This window comes from Astyanax mexicanus, chromosome 20, assembly GCF_023375975.1.
Source record: "Astyanax mexicanus isolate ESR-SI-001 chromosome 20, AstMex3_surface, whole genome shotgun sequence".
NCBI classification, from domain to species: domain Eukaryota; kingdom Metazoa; phylum Chordata; class Actinopteri; order Characiformes; family Acestrorhamphidae; genus Astyanax; species Astyanax mexicanus.
The window spans coordinates 7,737,099-7,755,053 of record NC_064427.1 but is presented as its reverse complement, the minus strand read 5'-3'; the positions used below and the strand labels follow the sequence as shown (position 1 = coordinate 7,755,053).

General features: G+C 39.7%; 1 protein-coding gene across 1 annotated transcript; it reads left to right on the top strand.

Annotated features, from left to right (window-relative positions):
* LOC125784890 (trace amine-associated receptor 13c-like) lies at positions 1-17,343 on the top strand. The gene is made up of 2 exons (XM_049469027.1): positions 1-136; positions 16,360-17,343. The coding sequence occupies exons 1-2, from the start codon at positions 14-16 to the stop codon at positions 17,182-17,184; spliced, it is 948 nt and encodes a 315-aa protein (XP_049324984.1). The 5' UTR covers positions 1-13; the 3' UTR covers positions 17,185-17,343.
* The last annotated feature ends 612 nt before the right edge of the window (positions 17,344-17,955 follow it).

Genomic DNA, 17,955 nt, shown 5'->3' with positions numbered 1-17,955 from the left:
TCAGCATCACTGGATGACACAGCAGATCCAGTTTCATCTGATAAACCTGCATCTCTTTATAATGGATAAATCATACTCTCAAAACTTCACAGTTCAATACTGCTTTCCTGGAAACAATGCATCCTGCAGAAAGCAGGTCCGATCAGACCCTGCATATATATTTTTGTTCATTTTCCTCTCATGTATATCTGTGTGTACTGTGATTTTGAACTTGTTGGTGATTATCTCCATCTCTCACTTCAAGCAGCTCCACACTCCAACCAACCTGCTCATCCTCTCTCTGGCTGCAGCAGATCTTCTCGTGGGAATGTTTGTTATGCCTGTAAAAATAATGCAGCTGAAAGACTCCTGTTGGTATTTTGGAGACACGGCATGTTCTGTCTCTGAAATCATCATCAGCTATTCTATATCAGCATCTCTCTGTAACCTGGTTTTAATTGCAGTTGATCGATACATTGCTGTCAGTGATCCTCTGCATTACCCTGCTACAATAACTGTTTGTAAAACATCTCTGTTCATAGTTCTAAGCTGGTCTTTTTCCCTGTTGTATATCATAGTAGTTTTTTACTTCAATGACCATCTACTTCAATCTCAAATAATCACCAGTTGTTATGGAGAGTGTGTATTGATTGTTAAATATTCCTGGGTGATTGTTGATCTGGTTGTTTCATTTTTAGCTCCTTGCTCCATTATACTGATTCTGTATTCAATAATTTTTAATGCTGCAAGACGTCAAGCTAAAGCTGTCAGAGCTGTAAGACATGCCTTAAAGAAACACAGCTCTTCAAATTCTTCTGAAACCAAAGCAGCAAAAACACTGGGACTTGTGATTTTTGTTTATCTTGCTTGTTGGATACCATTTTATATAAGTTTTCTGTCCATACCAAACATAACAACTGCATCAATAATGTGGACTGTGTTTGGCTGGCTATTGTACATGAACTCAGCAATGAATCCACTGATGTATGCAATATTCTATCCATGGTTTAGAACAACAGTTCACTTAATTGTATCTTGTCGAATATTTGTATCCTCATCTTCAAGGTTTAATTTGCTTCCAAAGCATTTTTAATTTACTGTCAGGTTGGTTTCAGTGAATATAATTAAATCACTCACTGACCACATTCAGCTCTATACCCCCCAATGCTGGAAGCATCATGAAACCCATTGTACAAATTATTCCATAGGTTAGAGCATGCAGACTCTAATGGTGATGTTTTAAATATGAAGAAATCAGACCTGATATTTACTAACAGCATAATGTAGGCATTTCATGTAAAAGGTAATATTGGTAAATAATGTATAAGTGATTCTGTGCCAAAAACATTGAGACTCTTTATGTGTATGTGCAATAAACTAACATGCACTAGTAGATGCAGTGCAGCTGTAATTTTTAAAACAGTTTATTTAGAGAATTTGAGGGGTAGATTATCTTAGAGATGGAGGTGTAAGAAAATGTATATAGTCATTTCACTGAGGGAAATTCTCAACTACTTGTAGCTGATCTTTAGCTTGTGTAAAAAATATAGACAATAAGCAGCATTATCTCTCATTTGGACCATTTTGGTTGTGTTGGGCCTTTGTTTACAATACAGAGTGTATGAATTCACCAGTTGTGTAAGGAAGAGGTGGTACTGAATTCTGTGCTCCCCTGTACCCTGACCTTTTTTAAATTTTTGCATTCACTGCACCTTCTGCAAAGCCATTTTCAGTGTACTTCATATACCATTCAAGTTTGGAACAATCATTTCATTCAGCCGAAGGCTCTCTTTATAACTATGCATTAAAAACCTCCATACTATATGATAAAAGAGAATATCTGAGAACGCATGGGTTTTGACACTTAAACAAAGCTCAAGGTTCACTGATGTCTAAAAGGGGGGTACAGAAGGGCCCTAGTTAAAGGGTTTAATACATAGCGGTATTCAAAATCTTTAAGGAACATCTACATGGAAATCATATTCTCACAGATAAGAAGAAAACTTTCATTCATGGCACTGATGCCACTGATCATGGCATAGGAACAGTACTATAGAAAGAACAGAACTGTCAAAAAGAGAAAAAAGCTCAACTTTAGGTTTATATTGAACTTTCTCTAAAAAAAGGTGCATTCCATTCTACAGAACAGAATACCTGAGATCCAGGCAAAACCAACTGTATTCTGTCACAGCTCTATTAACCAGTCCATGTACCTCAATGATGATGACCACAAACTAGTTAAGACAGCCATGATCCCTTTCCTGACAAGCAGGTTTTGAGAACTTATATGTTTTTGCAGCATGTGTTTGTAACTGTCAGTCAGCATAGACACATTTTCAGCATTTAAAGGCAATTTCTCTGCTTCACAAGTTGAAAGCTCCCTGTGTCTTATTTTGGGTGACAAACATGTCTTCAATCCTGGCTTGGTCCATACTGAGAGTTTCATTTAACACCACAAAACCTAGAAATTACACTGTTGGGGCATGGAACTGCAACTTCCCCCAGCTTAATGTACAGTTAAGTCAAGTTAAAAGGCTCTTATTTTCATTACATCTGTGTGCATGGAAGACAGTGTATCCTCCAGAACGTTGTTAAGGTAGATTAAACACATTAACCCATGGCTCCCTCAGCACTTTAACAAAATGCAAGAATGCAGAAGCATTCATGAGCCCAAATGGCATTACACGTAACTCATAATGTCCTGTGGGCAGGATGAATGCTGTTTTCCATTAGATAAATCAAGTCAAGAGGCTTGTATTGCCATTACATTTGAGTACAGGTACACAGTGTAATGAAATTAGAGACAAGAGACAATTAAACAGACAGGACCTTGCAATACCGATGACAGTGCAGTAATGATATGGTACAATTAAATGTGTGTGGTGAGATTAATATATATATATGTTAGCTATATGTAGCGTACTGTAACATATTGGTTATACATGATCAAAACATCTACTAAGGTAGAGAGTTCCTGATTTTATAGAATTCACAGCAAGTGTTGCTGATAGGGATAGAGAGTTCAGTCTCTCTGTATGTGTAGAGTGATGGGTGAATTCAATACAGTCTTTGTGTGGGTTATTGAGGTGCAGTGTGGGGGTCCACTTCAGTACCTGTGTGTGAATGTGTGGTGGTTGAGGGGTTCAGTTCTGTCTCTGTGTGTTGAGGAGTCTGAATGCCTGGAAGTCAAAAAGTCTGCCAGACAGCATTAGAGTGTGGTGTAGATGTCTGTGATGAGGGTAGAGATACTCTGTTGATCTTCTTGGCTGTCCTCACTATGCTATTGCAGGTGCTCAAGATGCTGTCTACAGGCCCTTGGTAGAGCATGGTGAGGAAAGAAGGTGGAAGACGAGTTGAAACTGGGCTTTCTTAGTTATGGTGCTTGTGTTTAGGGACCCGGTGAGGTTCTCTGCAATGTGAAGACCGTAGAACTTGCTGTGCTTTGCAATTTCCACAGCAGAGCCATTTGTGTTCAGTGGGTGGTGGTTACCTGGTGCTCTCTTGAAGTCAACATCCATCTCTTTGGTTTTATCCATGTTTAGAGATTAGCCACTGCACCTCCTCTCTGTATGCTGATTTGTTCTTGCTGCCAACTACACTTGTGACATCAGCAAACTTAATGATGTGGTTTAACCTGTACTTTGCAATACAGTCATGAGTCAGCAGAGTGAACAGCAGTGAACTGAACACACAGCCCTGGGGGTCACCCCTGCTCAGTATGTTGGTGCTGGAGGTGTTGTTTCCAATCCTGACTGACTTTGGTCTCTTAGTCAAGAAATCCAGAACCCAGATTAAGAGGGAAGAGTTCAGGCCCAACAAGCTCAGTTTTCCAATCAGATGCTGAGAGATGATGGTGTTAAATGCTAAACTGAAGTCTATGAATAGCAATTGAACATAGCAGTCTTTATTTTCCAGGTGGGTGAGAGCCTGGTGGAGTGCAGTTGAGATGGCATCACCTGTTGATCTGTTTTGATGATACGCAAACTGCAGTGGGTCCAGTGAGGAGGGGAGCTGGTGTTTGAATTGCATCATGACTAGCCTCTCAAAGCACTTTATGATGCAATGGGATGGTAGTCATTGAGCCAGGAAACTTATTTGGCACAGGAACTATGGTGGTCATCTTGAAACATGCTGGCACGACAGCAGAGAAATGTTGAAAATGTCTTTGAGAACATCTGCAAGCTGTTCTGTACCAGGTATGCTCTCTGGTCCAGGGGCTTTCTGTGGTGTGGTTGGCCCATGGGGTTAGGGGCATGACCACTGTGACCCAGTAGTAGGAAGCTCACAGATAACACAGACACGGGGAGTAAATGAACTCAAATCATACCTTTATTTGGCTCAGAAAATGCCCTCCACCACACCCAAAACAGCTTAAAGGAACATAACGCTAGCCCAGTGGGGCTCTAGAGTTCAATAGTTTACTTAGTCTTTGGTTTAAGGTCCGTGCAGCCTCAGCCCTCAGATCCCCAGTAAAGTCCTTCCCAAGCTGAGGCAGAGGTTTTTATACCTGTCCCAGCTGGCAGCTTAATCAGTCCAGATGAGGACCAGCTGGGACAGATAGGACTGTACGTTCAGGCGTGGGGCGGACCCTCCTCCTAAGCTTCCAGCCACCAGGGTCAAAGGTGAGACGTGTGGCTCTCGGTAGCACCAGGGCAGGAGTAGCGGCGGCTCTTGGTAGCGCCGGGGCAGGAGTAGCGGCGGCTCTCGGTAGCGCCGGGGTCGGCCTTGCCCCCGTCGTGGCCGTTCTCCCCCCTCCACGACTCTGACTCGGCCGCCGACGAGTCCTGCAGGCACGGCGGGGCGGAGTCGGACCTCAGCCCGGGCAGAGAGACGCAGAGCTCGTCCTCCTTCTCCGGGAAGACGCAGCAGCAGCAGAAGTCCGGCCCGATGTGCTGTTCTGTGATTTGAACCTTGTGTAGAAGGTGTTTAGCACATCAGGAAGGAAGGCATCACAATAACATGCACATGGAGGTGTCTTGTATTTGTTGATGGTCTGGATTTCCTGCCACACGCACCACGTCAGCAGTATAATTAAAATTACTAGGTGCTATCTAAACTTCTGTGATGCACACAGTGTTCCTCCCCTCGGCAGACCAGTTGCGAGCAGTAGCTGGAAAACAGCATTGTGTTACTAAACCATGCTGTGTTATAATATAAACATACAGGCCCCCTGTCTTACAGGACAGGTCCGTGTCACAGTCCACACAATGGCAGAGCAGGCTATCGACCTAAAAGGCTTAGGCTAGGATGGAGTTCATTAACAACATCTCCAGAGCAGTCTCTGAACTCGCATTAGGTTGACTGCTGAATAATCCTGTTAGTTTAGGTGATTCTTCTGGAAGCAGATGTTTGAGAGCAGGATTAATGGCACCGCTGACATGGCTGGAGTTAGCCATTAGCTTAGTGTGGTTCTCTTGCCGCACTTCCAGATCCTCGAGCACCACTTGAGAGGAGCACTCTTCAAGCCAGCAGGCCAAGGAAATGTCGCAGATCTTAGCAGGCCTAGCGCTCATAGATCCACTTGTAGACTGTCTGTAAGTGCAGTTTTTTGTAGATTATGTAGGGTAAGAATGGTCTGCTGGTAATACATGTGGGTGCTGGTTGCTCTGATAGTAAACTTTTGCATGATTGCAAGTTCAGATCGGGTTTTATCAATCTGTAGTATCAATCGATCTGTAGTTCCCTTAATATTACCTCTGGTTTGGAGGCAACATCTGGGCCTTACTAAAGACCTCATAAATGTCCCAATATTTCTGTGGACCCATTAGGATCCTGCATCTCAGGGTTCAGAGTGTTTTCTTTTCCCAGACACAGTGGACCTTATCAGTCACCTCTAGACAAGATGTTACAAGGATATGCTGTTCATCAAGGCCTTAAATACATTTTTTTTTAAGTTGTGCCTGCTTTGCACTAATCACAATTTAAACTTCTGGAATTCTGAGTCTTTCTCAGGAAAAATGCTTTTTTGCCATCTGTTGACTGCTTAACTTTACACAGGTGCTTCTAATCCTAAAACAGTGTCTGAAAGCAGTTCTTATACTTTATTGTTATTATATATTTGTGGTTCTAACTTACAACCAAGGCCAATGTCTGTATGATTACTAAAACAGCGGCTGCAAACACCTTAGGTGGCCTTTGGTGGGTAATGTGTCAAGAATGTCTCACCTGCATCATTTGTAATGACAGCTGTGCTCTGGTTTTGTATGTTTCATTCATGATATAAAATACAGTGAATCGTTTGCAAATTGGAAGGATAAACAGAATATAAAAACATGAAAACCACTGTGAATGATGGGGAACATAATGATATATTATACATGGCACTTTATTGGAAATATTATGTTAGTATTCTAATCAAAGGCACAATATCTACCTATTTTTATCATGAGTTTCAGATAAAAAAATAAAAAATACATTTTGTCATTGATTAATATATACATTTGTTTGATGACCTGAAACATTTAAGGCTGACAAACATGCAAAAAGAAATCATGGAGGGGGCAAATACTTCATGACATCCCTGTAGACCCAAAAATCATGTCTCGTCTGATCACTCTCTGATATACCATATTAGTCTATGACAAAATAAACACATGACCACTGAATGACTATCAGGCAGATGTATTGTCTAGACTCTCTGTGCTGGCCTTCCACTAAAGGAAAGTGTGTGAGGTAGATAATGCCAAAAGCACATGGTGAGTTTGACTGGTGTTTCACTTATGCAGTTTATTACTTTCACTAGTGAAGCAGGCATCATTTTATATTTTATTCAACACTGATTGCAAAATCAGTAATTATGACATTAACCATAGATTAAAACTGGCCTGACCACTGCTGCAACAATGATGTAATATTGAACTTCAGATAAGTGAATGATGCACTTGGGGCACTTTAGCCACTCATATTGAAGTGGGAGGATTCAAACATGGGTATAAAGAAAAGTGGAAACACAGCCCTGTCTGTTAGTTCAGCATCGCTGGACGACACAGCAGATCCAGTTTCATCTGATAAACCTGCATCTCTTTATAATGGATAAATCATACTCTCAAAACTTCACAGTTCAATACTGCTTTCCTGGAAACAATGCATCCTGCAGAAAGCAGGTCCGATCAGACCCTGCATATATATTTTTGTTCATTTTCCTCTCATGTATATCTGTGTGTACTGTGATTTTGAACTTGTTGGTGATTATCTCCATCTCTCACTTCAAGCAGCTCCACACTCCAACCAACCTGCTCATCCTCTCTCTGGCTGCAGCAGATCTTCTCGTGGGAATGTTTGTTATGCCTGTGAAAATAATGCAGCTGAAAGACTCCTGTTGGTATTTTGGAGACACGGCATGTACTGTCTCTGAAATGCTCATCAGCTATTCAATGACTACATCTCTCTATAATCTGATTTTAATTGCAGTTGATCGATACATTGCTGTCAGTGATCCTCTGCATTATCCCACTAGAATCACTGTTTGTAAAACATCTCTGTTCATAGTTCTAAGCTGGTCTTTTTCTCTTTTGTACACAATCCCCATTTTTTACTTTAATGACCATCTACTTCAATATCAAATAATCACCAGTTGTTATGGTGAGTGTGTAGTGATTGTTAAATATTCCTGGATGATTGTTGATCTGGTTGTTTCATTTCTAGCTCCTTGCTCTGTCATACTGATCCTCTATTCAATTATTTTTAATGCTGCAAGACATCAAGCTAAAGCTGTCAGAGCTGTAAGACTTACCTTAAAGAAACACAGCTCTTCAAATTCTTCTGAAATCAAAGCAGCAAGAACACTGGGTCTCGTGATTTTTGTTTATCTTTCTTGCTGGATACCATTTTATATATGTTCTCTGTCCATTGAAAGCATTACAACTGCCTCAATTGCGTGGACTGTGTTTGCCTGGTTAGTATGCATAAACTCCTCTTTGAATCCACTGATATATGCAATATTCTATCCATGGTTTAGAACATCAGTTAACTTTATTGTTTCTTGTCGAATATTTAAATCCACATCTTCAACATTTAATTTGCTCCCAGATCATTTTTAATTTAATGTCAGGTTGGTTTCAGTGAATGAAGTTAGGCCAGTCACAGACCACATTCAGGACAGTGTCATAAATAAGGCTTAAAATCTCTGTTATTGTATGTTTCAGACTCTAATTACCAAATATGTAGAAGCAATTTTTTGTGCATATGATTAATATAGATGTGAAAGGGGATGAGATTCACCAGTAATACATCCTTAATGATATACACTAATGACCTCACTAACCTTCTAATTTCAAACGTTATTTTCATAATGTACTGCACTAACATACATGCATATTTAATCTGATTTTTATGTGTAATTTCATTTTGTGTAGTAGTCTTTATTAAAATTTTTCATATGAAAAAAGACACGTCTGTGACTACATGTTGAAATGCTTTAGTGTTTAGAAATCAGGGTTTGAAAGTATACATAAATGAATGAATTAAATAGAATCATTTTTTCATTTGTTAATTTCCTATTATTATTATTATTATTATTATTATTATTATTATTATTATTATTATTATTATTATTATTATTATTATTACTTATAAATAATAATTATTATTGTAGGTGTATAGGTACACATCATTAAACCCATTGTACACATTCTTGTTTAGGCCACAGTCTGCAGACTGTAAGGGTGATGTATGAAGAAATCAGGCCTGATATAAACTATAAAGCAGTATAATGAAGCGCCTTCAATGTTAACAGTAATATTGGTATGTAATATATAAGTGATCTAGTGCAACTAACAGTGAGGTTTTTTTTTTATGTATGGGTGCAATAAACTAACATGCACATGTAAATGCAGTGCAGCAGTAATTTAGATAACAGTTTATTAAGAGATTGAAAGGGGGAGATTATTTCAGAGATAGAGATTTTTTTTAGTGACGGAGGTTTAAAGAAATGTATGTAGTCATTTCACACTTGCATCACATCAGAAGATTGTTTAACAATATATATACGATAAGCATTATCTACTAATATGATGTCTCATTTTGATAATTTTGGTTGTGGTTAATCTCTGCTTACAATACGGAGTGTAGAAATTTACCAGTCGAGTAAGAAAGAGGTGGTACTGAATACTGTGCTGCCCTGCACCCTGACTTTTTTTTCTTTCATACACTGAATCTCACCCTCTGCAAAGCCATATTCAGTGTACTTCATACAATTTTAGGTTTATAATGATGTTATGTAATAAATGTTTGGGAAAAGGACCACACCCGAACCCTACATTCTAACTCCACCCCGTATCAATCAGCCGCCCTATAAATACCTGCCCTAACTAACTACCTTTCGTGACGAAAGTTCACATCAGTTGAATCTGCCGCACCCACCTGCTAGCATTTGCTTGCTCTCCGCCATGGACCATGAACTCACCGCCTCCGATGAGGACCTCTTTCCTCCTAGCCAGCCTGTCTCCACTCCTGGTCCCCCTCACCGGGCCCATAGTCTGAAGTCAGTTATCTCCATTCCAGCTACTCCTGGTTCTACTCCGGCTTCTACTCATTCTTCCTCTCGGGTCGGTCATTCCCACCAGCACTCCTCCGGATCTCAATCTCGTTCCCGCCGCTCTTCTCCCTGTTCCCCGCGCCTCTAAAATCCTCACTGCAGCCGAATTCGCCTTAGCCTTCTCCATCTTCAGGGATGTGATCTGATCAGCTTTTCCATCACGTCATCAGGAATTGGACGATTATCTGTCCCTGATTTTAGACATGGCTATCCATTTCGGCGGCTCCGGATTCTGTGAGTATCACCGCCTCTTCTCAGCCCGCGCTGCGGCTCGTCTCCAAAAGTGGAACCTGGCTACATTCTGGGGCACTCCGGACCTGGAACTTTATTGCCATGTTTTCGCGGGATGTAGTTCCCTCTCCTGCAACGTGTGTGGCGGCCCCTCTCACCCTGCTTCTGCTTGTTCCCAGGTTGCCTCCGCCGGACCTCCGGCCCCCGTCCAACATTCCTCGGCGCGCGCCACTCCCGTGCGCCTGTCCTCCTCAGGCGCCTGCGACAGCTTTGGCTGGCCTATTGTTTTTCTCGACGGACAGATGGTCTGCAACAATTTTAAAAACTTGGGTTGTTTTGCTCCCTCCTGTAAAAGGCTGCACGTTCTTCTCCACCCTAGCCAATGTACCGGCTCTCGCCGCTGACCTATCTTCCCACCCTGACACCTCTTTCGTCTGCTGCCTCCTGGACGGCTTTCTTTTTGGCTTCTCCCCAGGCCTCGTCACATCGCCAAGCTCTTCTCTAAACTTCTTTCTGCTCTGACCGAGCCCAATGTCATGTCTTCCCTATTGCAAAAGGAGCTCTCTAATGGATTCATGATCAGTCCTTTCTCCACGCCTCCTTTTTCCTTTTTTCGGATTAATTCTGTGGGCATTGCCACATGTAAATACTCAGGCAAAAAAAGGATCATTATTGATCTCTCTGCTCTGCACGGCTCTTCGGACCTGTCCATCAACAGCCTCATTGCCAGTTCTGACTTTTCTCTCCGTTACGCCACCGTGGGTGGATTGTGCCATTGAAGCCATCAAGCTGGCCGGCAGGGGTGCCTGGCTGTCTAAGGCTGACGTCGTCTCAGCTTTTAAAATCCTTCCCCTCCATCCTGACTCTTGGCACCTTTTCAGAGTCCGCTGAGACAATCAGTTTTACTTTTCAGTTCCCCTTACTTTTGGGTGCAAAAGTAGCCCCAAGCATTTTGATTCCTTCGCTGAGGCACTTTGCTGGATTTTGCTCAATAAACACAGGCTCCCGTTCGTGCTCCACCTCCTGGATGATTGTCTCGTTGTTGATCCACCTTCTTTGCCCCCATGTAATGTGATTAGTAAATACAGTGAATCGTTTGCGAATTGGATAAACAGACTATAAAACATGAAAGACACCGTGAATAAGGAGGAACATAAAGATGTTTGATACATGACTCTTTTATTGGAAATATTATGTTAGTATTTTAATCAAAGGCACAATATCTACCTATTTTTATCATGAATTTCAGATAAAACTAACCTAATCCTCATTTTCTAAAAAAAAAGCAGGCTATTACGGAGGAACATGTTAAGTTCTGTTATAACATTAATATTTAAATGATTAATAAGATTTCACACACTTTTATTGTAATTATGCTTGTACACTTCTACAAAACTGTCAGCCAATATTAAACCACACATACAGTGAAGACTTTGGAGTGGCCTAGTTAAAGTCCTGACTCATATCCTACTAAGATGCAGTGGCATGACGTCAAAAAGGTCCAACCAGTTATTAGGTTTAGGGGCAAATCGTTTTTCATACAGGGCCATGTAGGTTTTCTCCCTAATAATGAATACCTTCATGTAAGAAATGCAGTTTGTGTTTACTTGTTTTGTCTTTGATTAATATATACATTTGTTTGATGATCTGAAACATTTTAGACTGACAAACATGCATTCAATAGCAGCATCTCTCTATAATCTGGTTTTAATTGCAGTTGATCGATACATTGCTGTCAGTGATCCTCTGCATTATCCCACTAGAATCACTGTTTGTAAAACATCTCTGTTCATAGTTCTAAGCTGGTCTTTTTCCCTGTTGTATATTATAATAGTTTTGTACTTTAATGACCATCTACTTCAATCTCAAATAATCTCCAGTTGTTATAGAGAGTGTGTAATGATTGTTAAATATTACTGGGTGATTATTGATATGGCTGTTTCATTTTTAGCTCCTTGCTCTGTTATACTGATCCTGTATTCAATCATTTTTAATGCTGCAAGACAGCAAGCTAAAGCTGTCAGAGCTGTAAGACTTACCTTAAAGAAACACAGCTCTTCAAATTCTTCTGAAACCAAAGCAGCAAAAACACTGGGACTCGTGATTTTTGTTTATCTTTCTTGCTGGATTCCATATTATATATGTTCTCTGTCCATTGAAAGCATTACAACTGCCTCAATAGCGTGGACTGTGTTTGTATTGTTAGTGTACATGAACTCATCATTGAATCCTCTGATGTATGCAATATTCTATCCATGGTTTAGAACATCAGTTAAATTTATTGTATCTTGTCGAATATTTGAATCCTCATCTTCAAGTTTTAATCTGATACCAGATCATTTTTAATTCAATGTCAGGTTGGTTTCAGTGAATGAAGTTAGAACACTCACTGACCACATTCCGGACAGAGTCATAAATAAGGCTTCAAATCTATGATAACATTATTTTATGTGTTAGACTGTAGGTACAAAATATGTAGAAACTAATATTTTATGAATATGATTAATAAAGAAAGAAAAGAGGATGAAATTCCTAGTAGTACAGCCTTATTGAGAAACACTAATGAACTTTTTAATTTCAAACACTATTTTCATATTGGACTGCACTGGTGGACATGTATATTGAATCTGCTTTTTAGGTCTTGTTTCATTTTGTGTATTAGTCAATCTTTTTAATATTTTTCATCAGAACTGCATGACTAAATGTTGAAATGATTTAGTGTCTAGAAATCAGGGTTTGAAAGTATACGTAATAAATAAAATAAATGCAATATTTGTTTTGCTTTTTTCATAAAGAAATTCATTCCAATGTCAGTAAAAGTAGTTAATAATAATAATATTAATAATAATAATAATACAATATTCTTCTTTGTTCGAGATAAAAACAGATAACCCCATGAGCTAGATTGCCAGAGAGTGTTTCTGGGTGCAAAGAGACACATCATTCAACCCAATGCTATCTATTTGGATACAACAGAACTTACAAAAAGCATTCTCTTCAAAGTAGACTCTGCTGTCTAATAATTGGATCAGCAGTAGTTTGAAAAGAAACACAGGCTAATCTTCAGGAAGTCTGACTTGACCAACAGTACTGTCACCAGTGTGGTATTGGACAGCTTTTTGGCCACCTGACCATGTAGCCTACTTATCCTGCTGAAAATAAACAAACTCAGCTTGTATGAGCCAGTGACAGTAAAATGCAAAGAGTAACAGGAGATTAAGCTTTTTCGTTCGGCCTAGGCATTCAGAAATGCCCAATTCCATACTGGCATCTGTGACATCTACTTCAAATGGTTCTTCTGTATTGTGCAACCTGGGTAGTGAGTGGACATCATTTTTGCCTTCATTTTCTCTAAGGCCTCCTGGGCCAACAATCAAACAGCAGTTCAACAGTCTTATGCAAAAAAAATAGGGGGAGATGGGATAGAATTAAATTAAAATTAAAATTTTGTACAAAGTGATGGAAAAAGTTGGCTAACCTTGGAAACCTTTGGACCAACCAAAGAGTGGAAGGGTGGGACTAGACTACCATGTCTTTAATCTTGGCCGGGTCCATGGTAAGAGTGCCCTTCAACACCACAAAGCCTTGAATTTACTCTGTTGAGGCATGGAACTGCATCTTCCCCCAGCTTAATGTACAAGCAGTTCTCCAGAAGTAGCTGGAGGACCCATCTGGCATGCCCTTATGTTGTTGAGGTAGACAAAGAGGTAAACACACTTACGCGGGGACTCCCTTAGCACTTTTACAAATCACTAAAAAATTCAGAAGCATTCATGAGTCCAAATGGCACAACCAGTAACTCATAATGTCCTGTTGGCATGATGAATGCTGTTTTCCATTAGTCAAGTCAAGAGACTTTTATTGTCTTCATATATAAGTACAGGTACACAGTATGAAATGCCTCCGGAACCATGGTGCAACATGGAACAGCAATACAATAGACAATGTAAAGTGCAAACATATGGAATATGCAACACAGATCTCTAACAATACAATAAATACAGCAGACAAGAGACAATAAAAGACTTACAGTGATTGGCAGGGACATGCAAGGTCAGTAACAGAAAGGCAGAAAATGTAAACAACATACCACAGAGCAGTCAGGCAAAGGATCATAGACAGGAAATTGAATAAAGCAAGGGAGAGGTTAAAAAATAAAAAATAAAAATAGTCGGCAACAGGTAATCAATATAGTGGGTGAGGAAAAAGATGATAGACGGTAATACAAAGAAGAGCCAGTAACAAAGTAGGCAAAACAATAAAATGCATTGTAGAAAAGCAAAGAAAAGTAGATTCAATACTCAGCAAAGAACTGAGCTACCTGGGGGTATATATACTAGGGAGGGCAGGCAGACTGACAGCATCCGGACTGACAGTACCCCTACCCAAAGGTACTGTAGAGGGACTGAGGCACAGACGCTCCCAACGACAACCACTTGGAGGAAAATGAGGGAGTGGAAGCCACCACAGGACCGGCAGAGGAACCAGACACACGTGGAACATGCGGCCCGGAACCCCGGCGCGCATTAACACAACTGGGGGAGAGAGCTCCGGCGATGAACTCTAGGCCTGGGTGACAGCTGAGGGTACCCTAGAAAACATTGGAATGGGGTGATAGGATTGAACAGAAAGTTTGGGGCCATTTCAGCCCAAATCAAATATTTGGACCAGTCTTAAGGGTTCTTTTGAGAATATACATGGATAAACGTCCCAAGCTCTTGATTAACCCACTCGCACTGACCATTGCAAATGGGATGAAATCCTGAGGTGAGACTTACAGATACCCCGAGCTGCTCAAAAACACTCCTCATACTCTGGAAGCAAACTGGGGGCTTCGATCAGAAAATACATTTTCAGGGAAGCCAAAATTGTGAAAATGGCGGTGTTGAGGAAGTTTTGTGGCCTTAAAGACTTGTGGGGCTAAAGACTTTTAACAAGTCAGTTCACTCAGGCAGGAAATCAGAACTTCTGACAAGAGCGCTCAAGACACTTGACTCTTTCATGGGAACATTCACCACATTAGCCTGTGGAGTTTTATTCCCTGGGGTTGATGCCTTGGTTTGTTTTGAACAAAGTCCACAGTTAGCCTTGACCTAACCAGTCCCACCACAGTACAAACACAGATGGTTCAGGAACTGGAGCTTTCATTCTTCTGGAGTTAGTGGAGTCACATGACATAGATTCAGCTGAGGATTATGAGTGATTAATTTATCAAGTTTAATAGCCAGAGAGATGAGCTCTAGAGAATTGTTCACAACGATAGTGAATGGACACAGACATCTAACAGACATCTTGCTCTAAAATATATAAACATCCTGACCTGATATTTAAGACTTCTGAAATTACATTCTGGCCCAAAACACACTTTTATTAATGAACAGGGCACAGATAGGGTGTGGAAAAAATATTATTTATACAGTACCAGTCAAAGGTTTGGTCACACATTCTAATTTAATGTTTTTCTTTACTTCTTTATTTTATCATGGCAGATTAATATTACAGACACTTAAAAGACACGTATGTAATTATGCAGTAAACAAAAAGTGTTTGTCCAGCTCTTTGTTCTTCTGAACCTACCTAGGATGGTGATTTGGGAAGAGCTAGAGCACATCCAGGAACTCCTTCAAAATGCTGAGAAAACTGTTCGTGAAGACACTGAGAAAATACCAATAGTCTGTCCTCAAAGCTAAATGTGGTACTTAAAAGAATATATGAATTGAATGAAAAGAGATGTGTCCAAACTTTTGACTGGTGCTGCACACCAGAGTCAAGTTGCAAGGACCGTGCAGGACGGCCGTTTACATATTCAACAACCCGGACTGTAAGCATTATTGGCCATATCTTAGCCAGTGTTAAACATACAGTGTTTACAGTGTCACCACATACAGTGATGACTTTGGAGTTGCCTAGTCAAAGTCCTGCCCCAAATCCTATTAAGATGCTGTTAAGTTCACACCACTGTATAATCGACAATGACATCTCATCTGATAACATCTCTCAGGCAGATGCATTGGTCATGTGTACTGGCCTTCCACTACAGGGAAGTGTGTAAAATAGATTATTTCAAAAGCACATGGTGAGTTGGACTGGTGTTTTACTCATGCGGTTTGTTACATTCACTTGTAAAACAGGCATCATTTCACATTTTATTCAATATTGATATATTGAATATTGAATATATTATTGATTACAGTCATTATGACATTAACTATAAACTAAAACAGGCCTGAGTACTGCTGCAACAATGATGTAATGTTAAAATTCAGATAAGTGAATGATGCTTTAAGCACTTTAGCCACTCATATTGAAGTGGGAGGATTCAAACATGGGTATAAAGAAAAGTGGAAACACAGCCCTGTCTGTCAGTTCAGCATCACTGGACGACACAGCAGATCCAGTTTCATCTGATAAACCTGCATCTCTTTATAATGGATAAATCATACAGACAAAACTTCACAGTTCAATACTGCTTTCCTGGAAACAATGCATCCTGCAGAAAGCAGGTCCGATCAGACCCTGCATATATATTTTTGTTCATTTTCCTCTCATGTATATCTGTGTGTACTGTGATTTTGAACTTGTTGGTGATTATCTCCATCTCTCACTTCAAGCAGCTCCACACTCCAACCAACCTGCTCATCCTCTCTCTGGCTGCAGCAGATCTTCTCGTGGGAATGTTTGTTATGCCTGTGAAAATAATGCAGCTGAGAGACTCCTGTTGGTATTTTGGAGACACGGCATGTACTGTCTCTGAAATCATCATCAGCTACTCAATGACTACATCTCTCTATCATCTGGTTTTAATTGCAGTTGATCGATACATTGCTGTCAGTGATCCTCTGCATTATCCCACTAGAATTACAGTTTGTAAAACATCTCTGTTCATAGTTCTAAGCTGGACTTTTTCCCTGTTATATATCACGATAGTTTTGTACTTTAATGACCATCTACTTCAATCTCAAATAATCACCAGTTGTTATGGAGAGTGTGTAGTGATTGTTAAATATTACTGGATGATTATTGATCTGGTAATTTGTTTTGTAGCTCCTTGCTCTGTTATACTGATCCTGTATTCAATTATTTTTAAAGCTGCAAAACGTCAAGCTAAAGCTGTCAGAGCTGTAAGACTTGCCTTAAAGAAACACAGCTCTTCAAATTCTTCTGAAATCAAAGCAGCAAAAACACTGGGACTCGTGATTTTTGTTTATCTTTCTTGCTGGATTCCATTTTATATAAGTTCTTTGTCCATTGAAAGCATGACAACTACCTCAATAATGTGGACTGTGTTTGGATGGTTAGTGTACATAAACTCCTCATTGAATCCTCTGATGTATGCAATATTCTATCCATGGTTTAAAACATCAGTTAAATTTATTGTATCTGGTCGGATATTTGAATCCGCATCTTCAAGTTTTAATCTGATACCAGATCATTTTTAATTTAATGTCATGTTCGTTTCAGTGAATAAATTTGCTTGGCTTAAAATTTCTCTTTATATTATTTAGATTAAGATTGTATTTACAAAAAAAAATTGGGAACTGATATTTTATAAATATCATTAAAAAAGAAAGAAAAGGGGGTTTAAATTTCTAGTAATACATCCTTAATGAGAAGCATTATTGGCCTCACTGACCTCCTAATTTTGAACACTATTTTCATAATGTACTGCGCTGACAGACATGCTTATTTAATCAGCTTTTTATGTAAAATTGCATTTTGTGTATTAGTCTTGATTAAAAATTGTATTCTGAAAAAAAAAACATGTCTGTGACTACATGTTTGTCATGGTGTGGTACAGAATACAGACACTCGCGGAACCAGTTAAGGATTTTATTAAAAACCCACAGGGTATAAAAAAACAGTAGCAGTGAGTAAACAACACTGGTAAACTGATACCTGGAGGTAAAGACCATAACCGGGTAGTGAGGCAGTCCAGAGGTCATACACGGGGCAAGCAGTATCAGAGGTGATCCGAAACAGAAACGATAGACAGTCCAGGTAATACACGAAAATCCACAGGGTAGGCGAGGGCAATTCAGAGTTGAGAAAACAAAAGGCAAGGTCATACACGAGAAAACAATCACTGAAATAAACGCTTTGTAATGTGGGTGAACCAGAAAATAAGTGTATAGAAATCAGGGTTTGAAAGTATACATAAATAAATAAAATAAATAGAATTATTATTATCATTATCATTATTATTATTATTA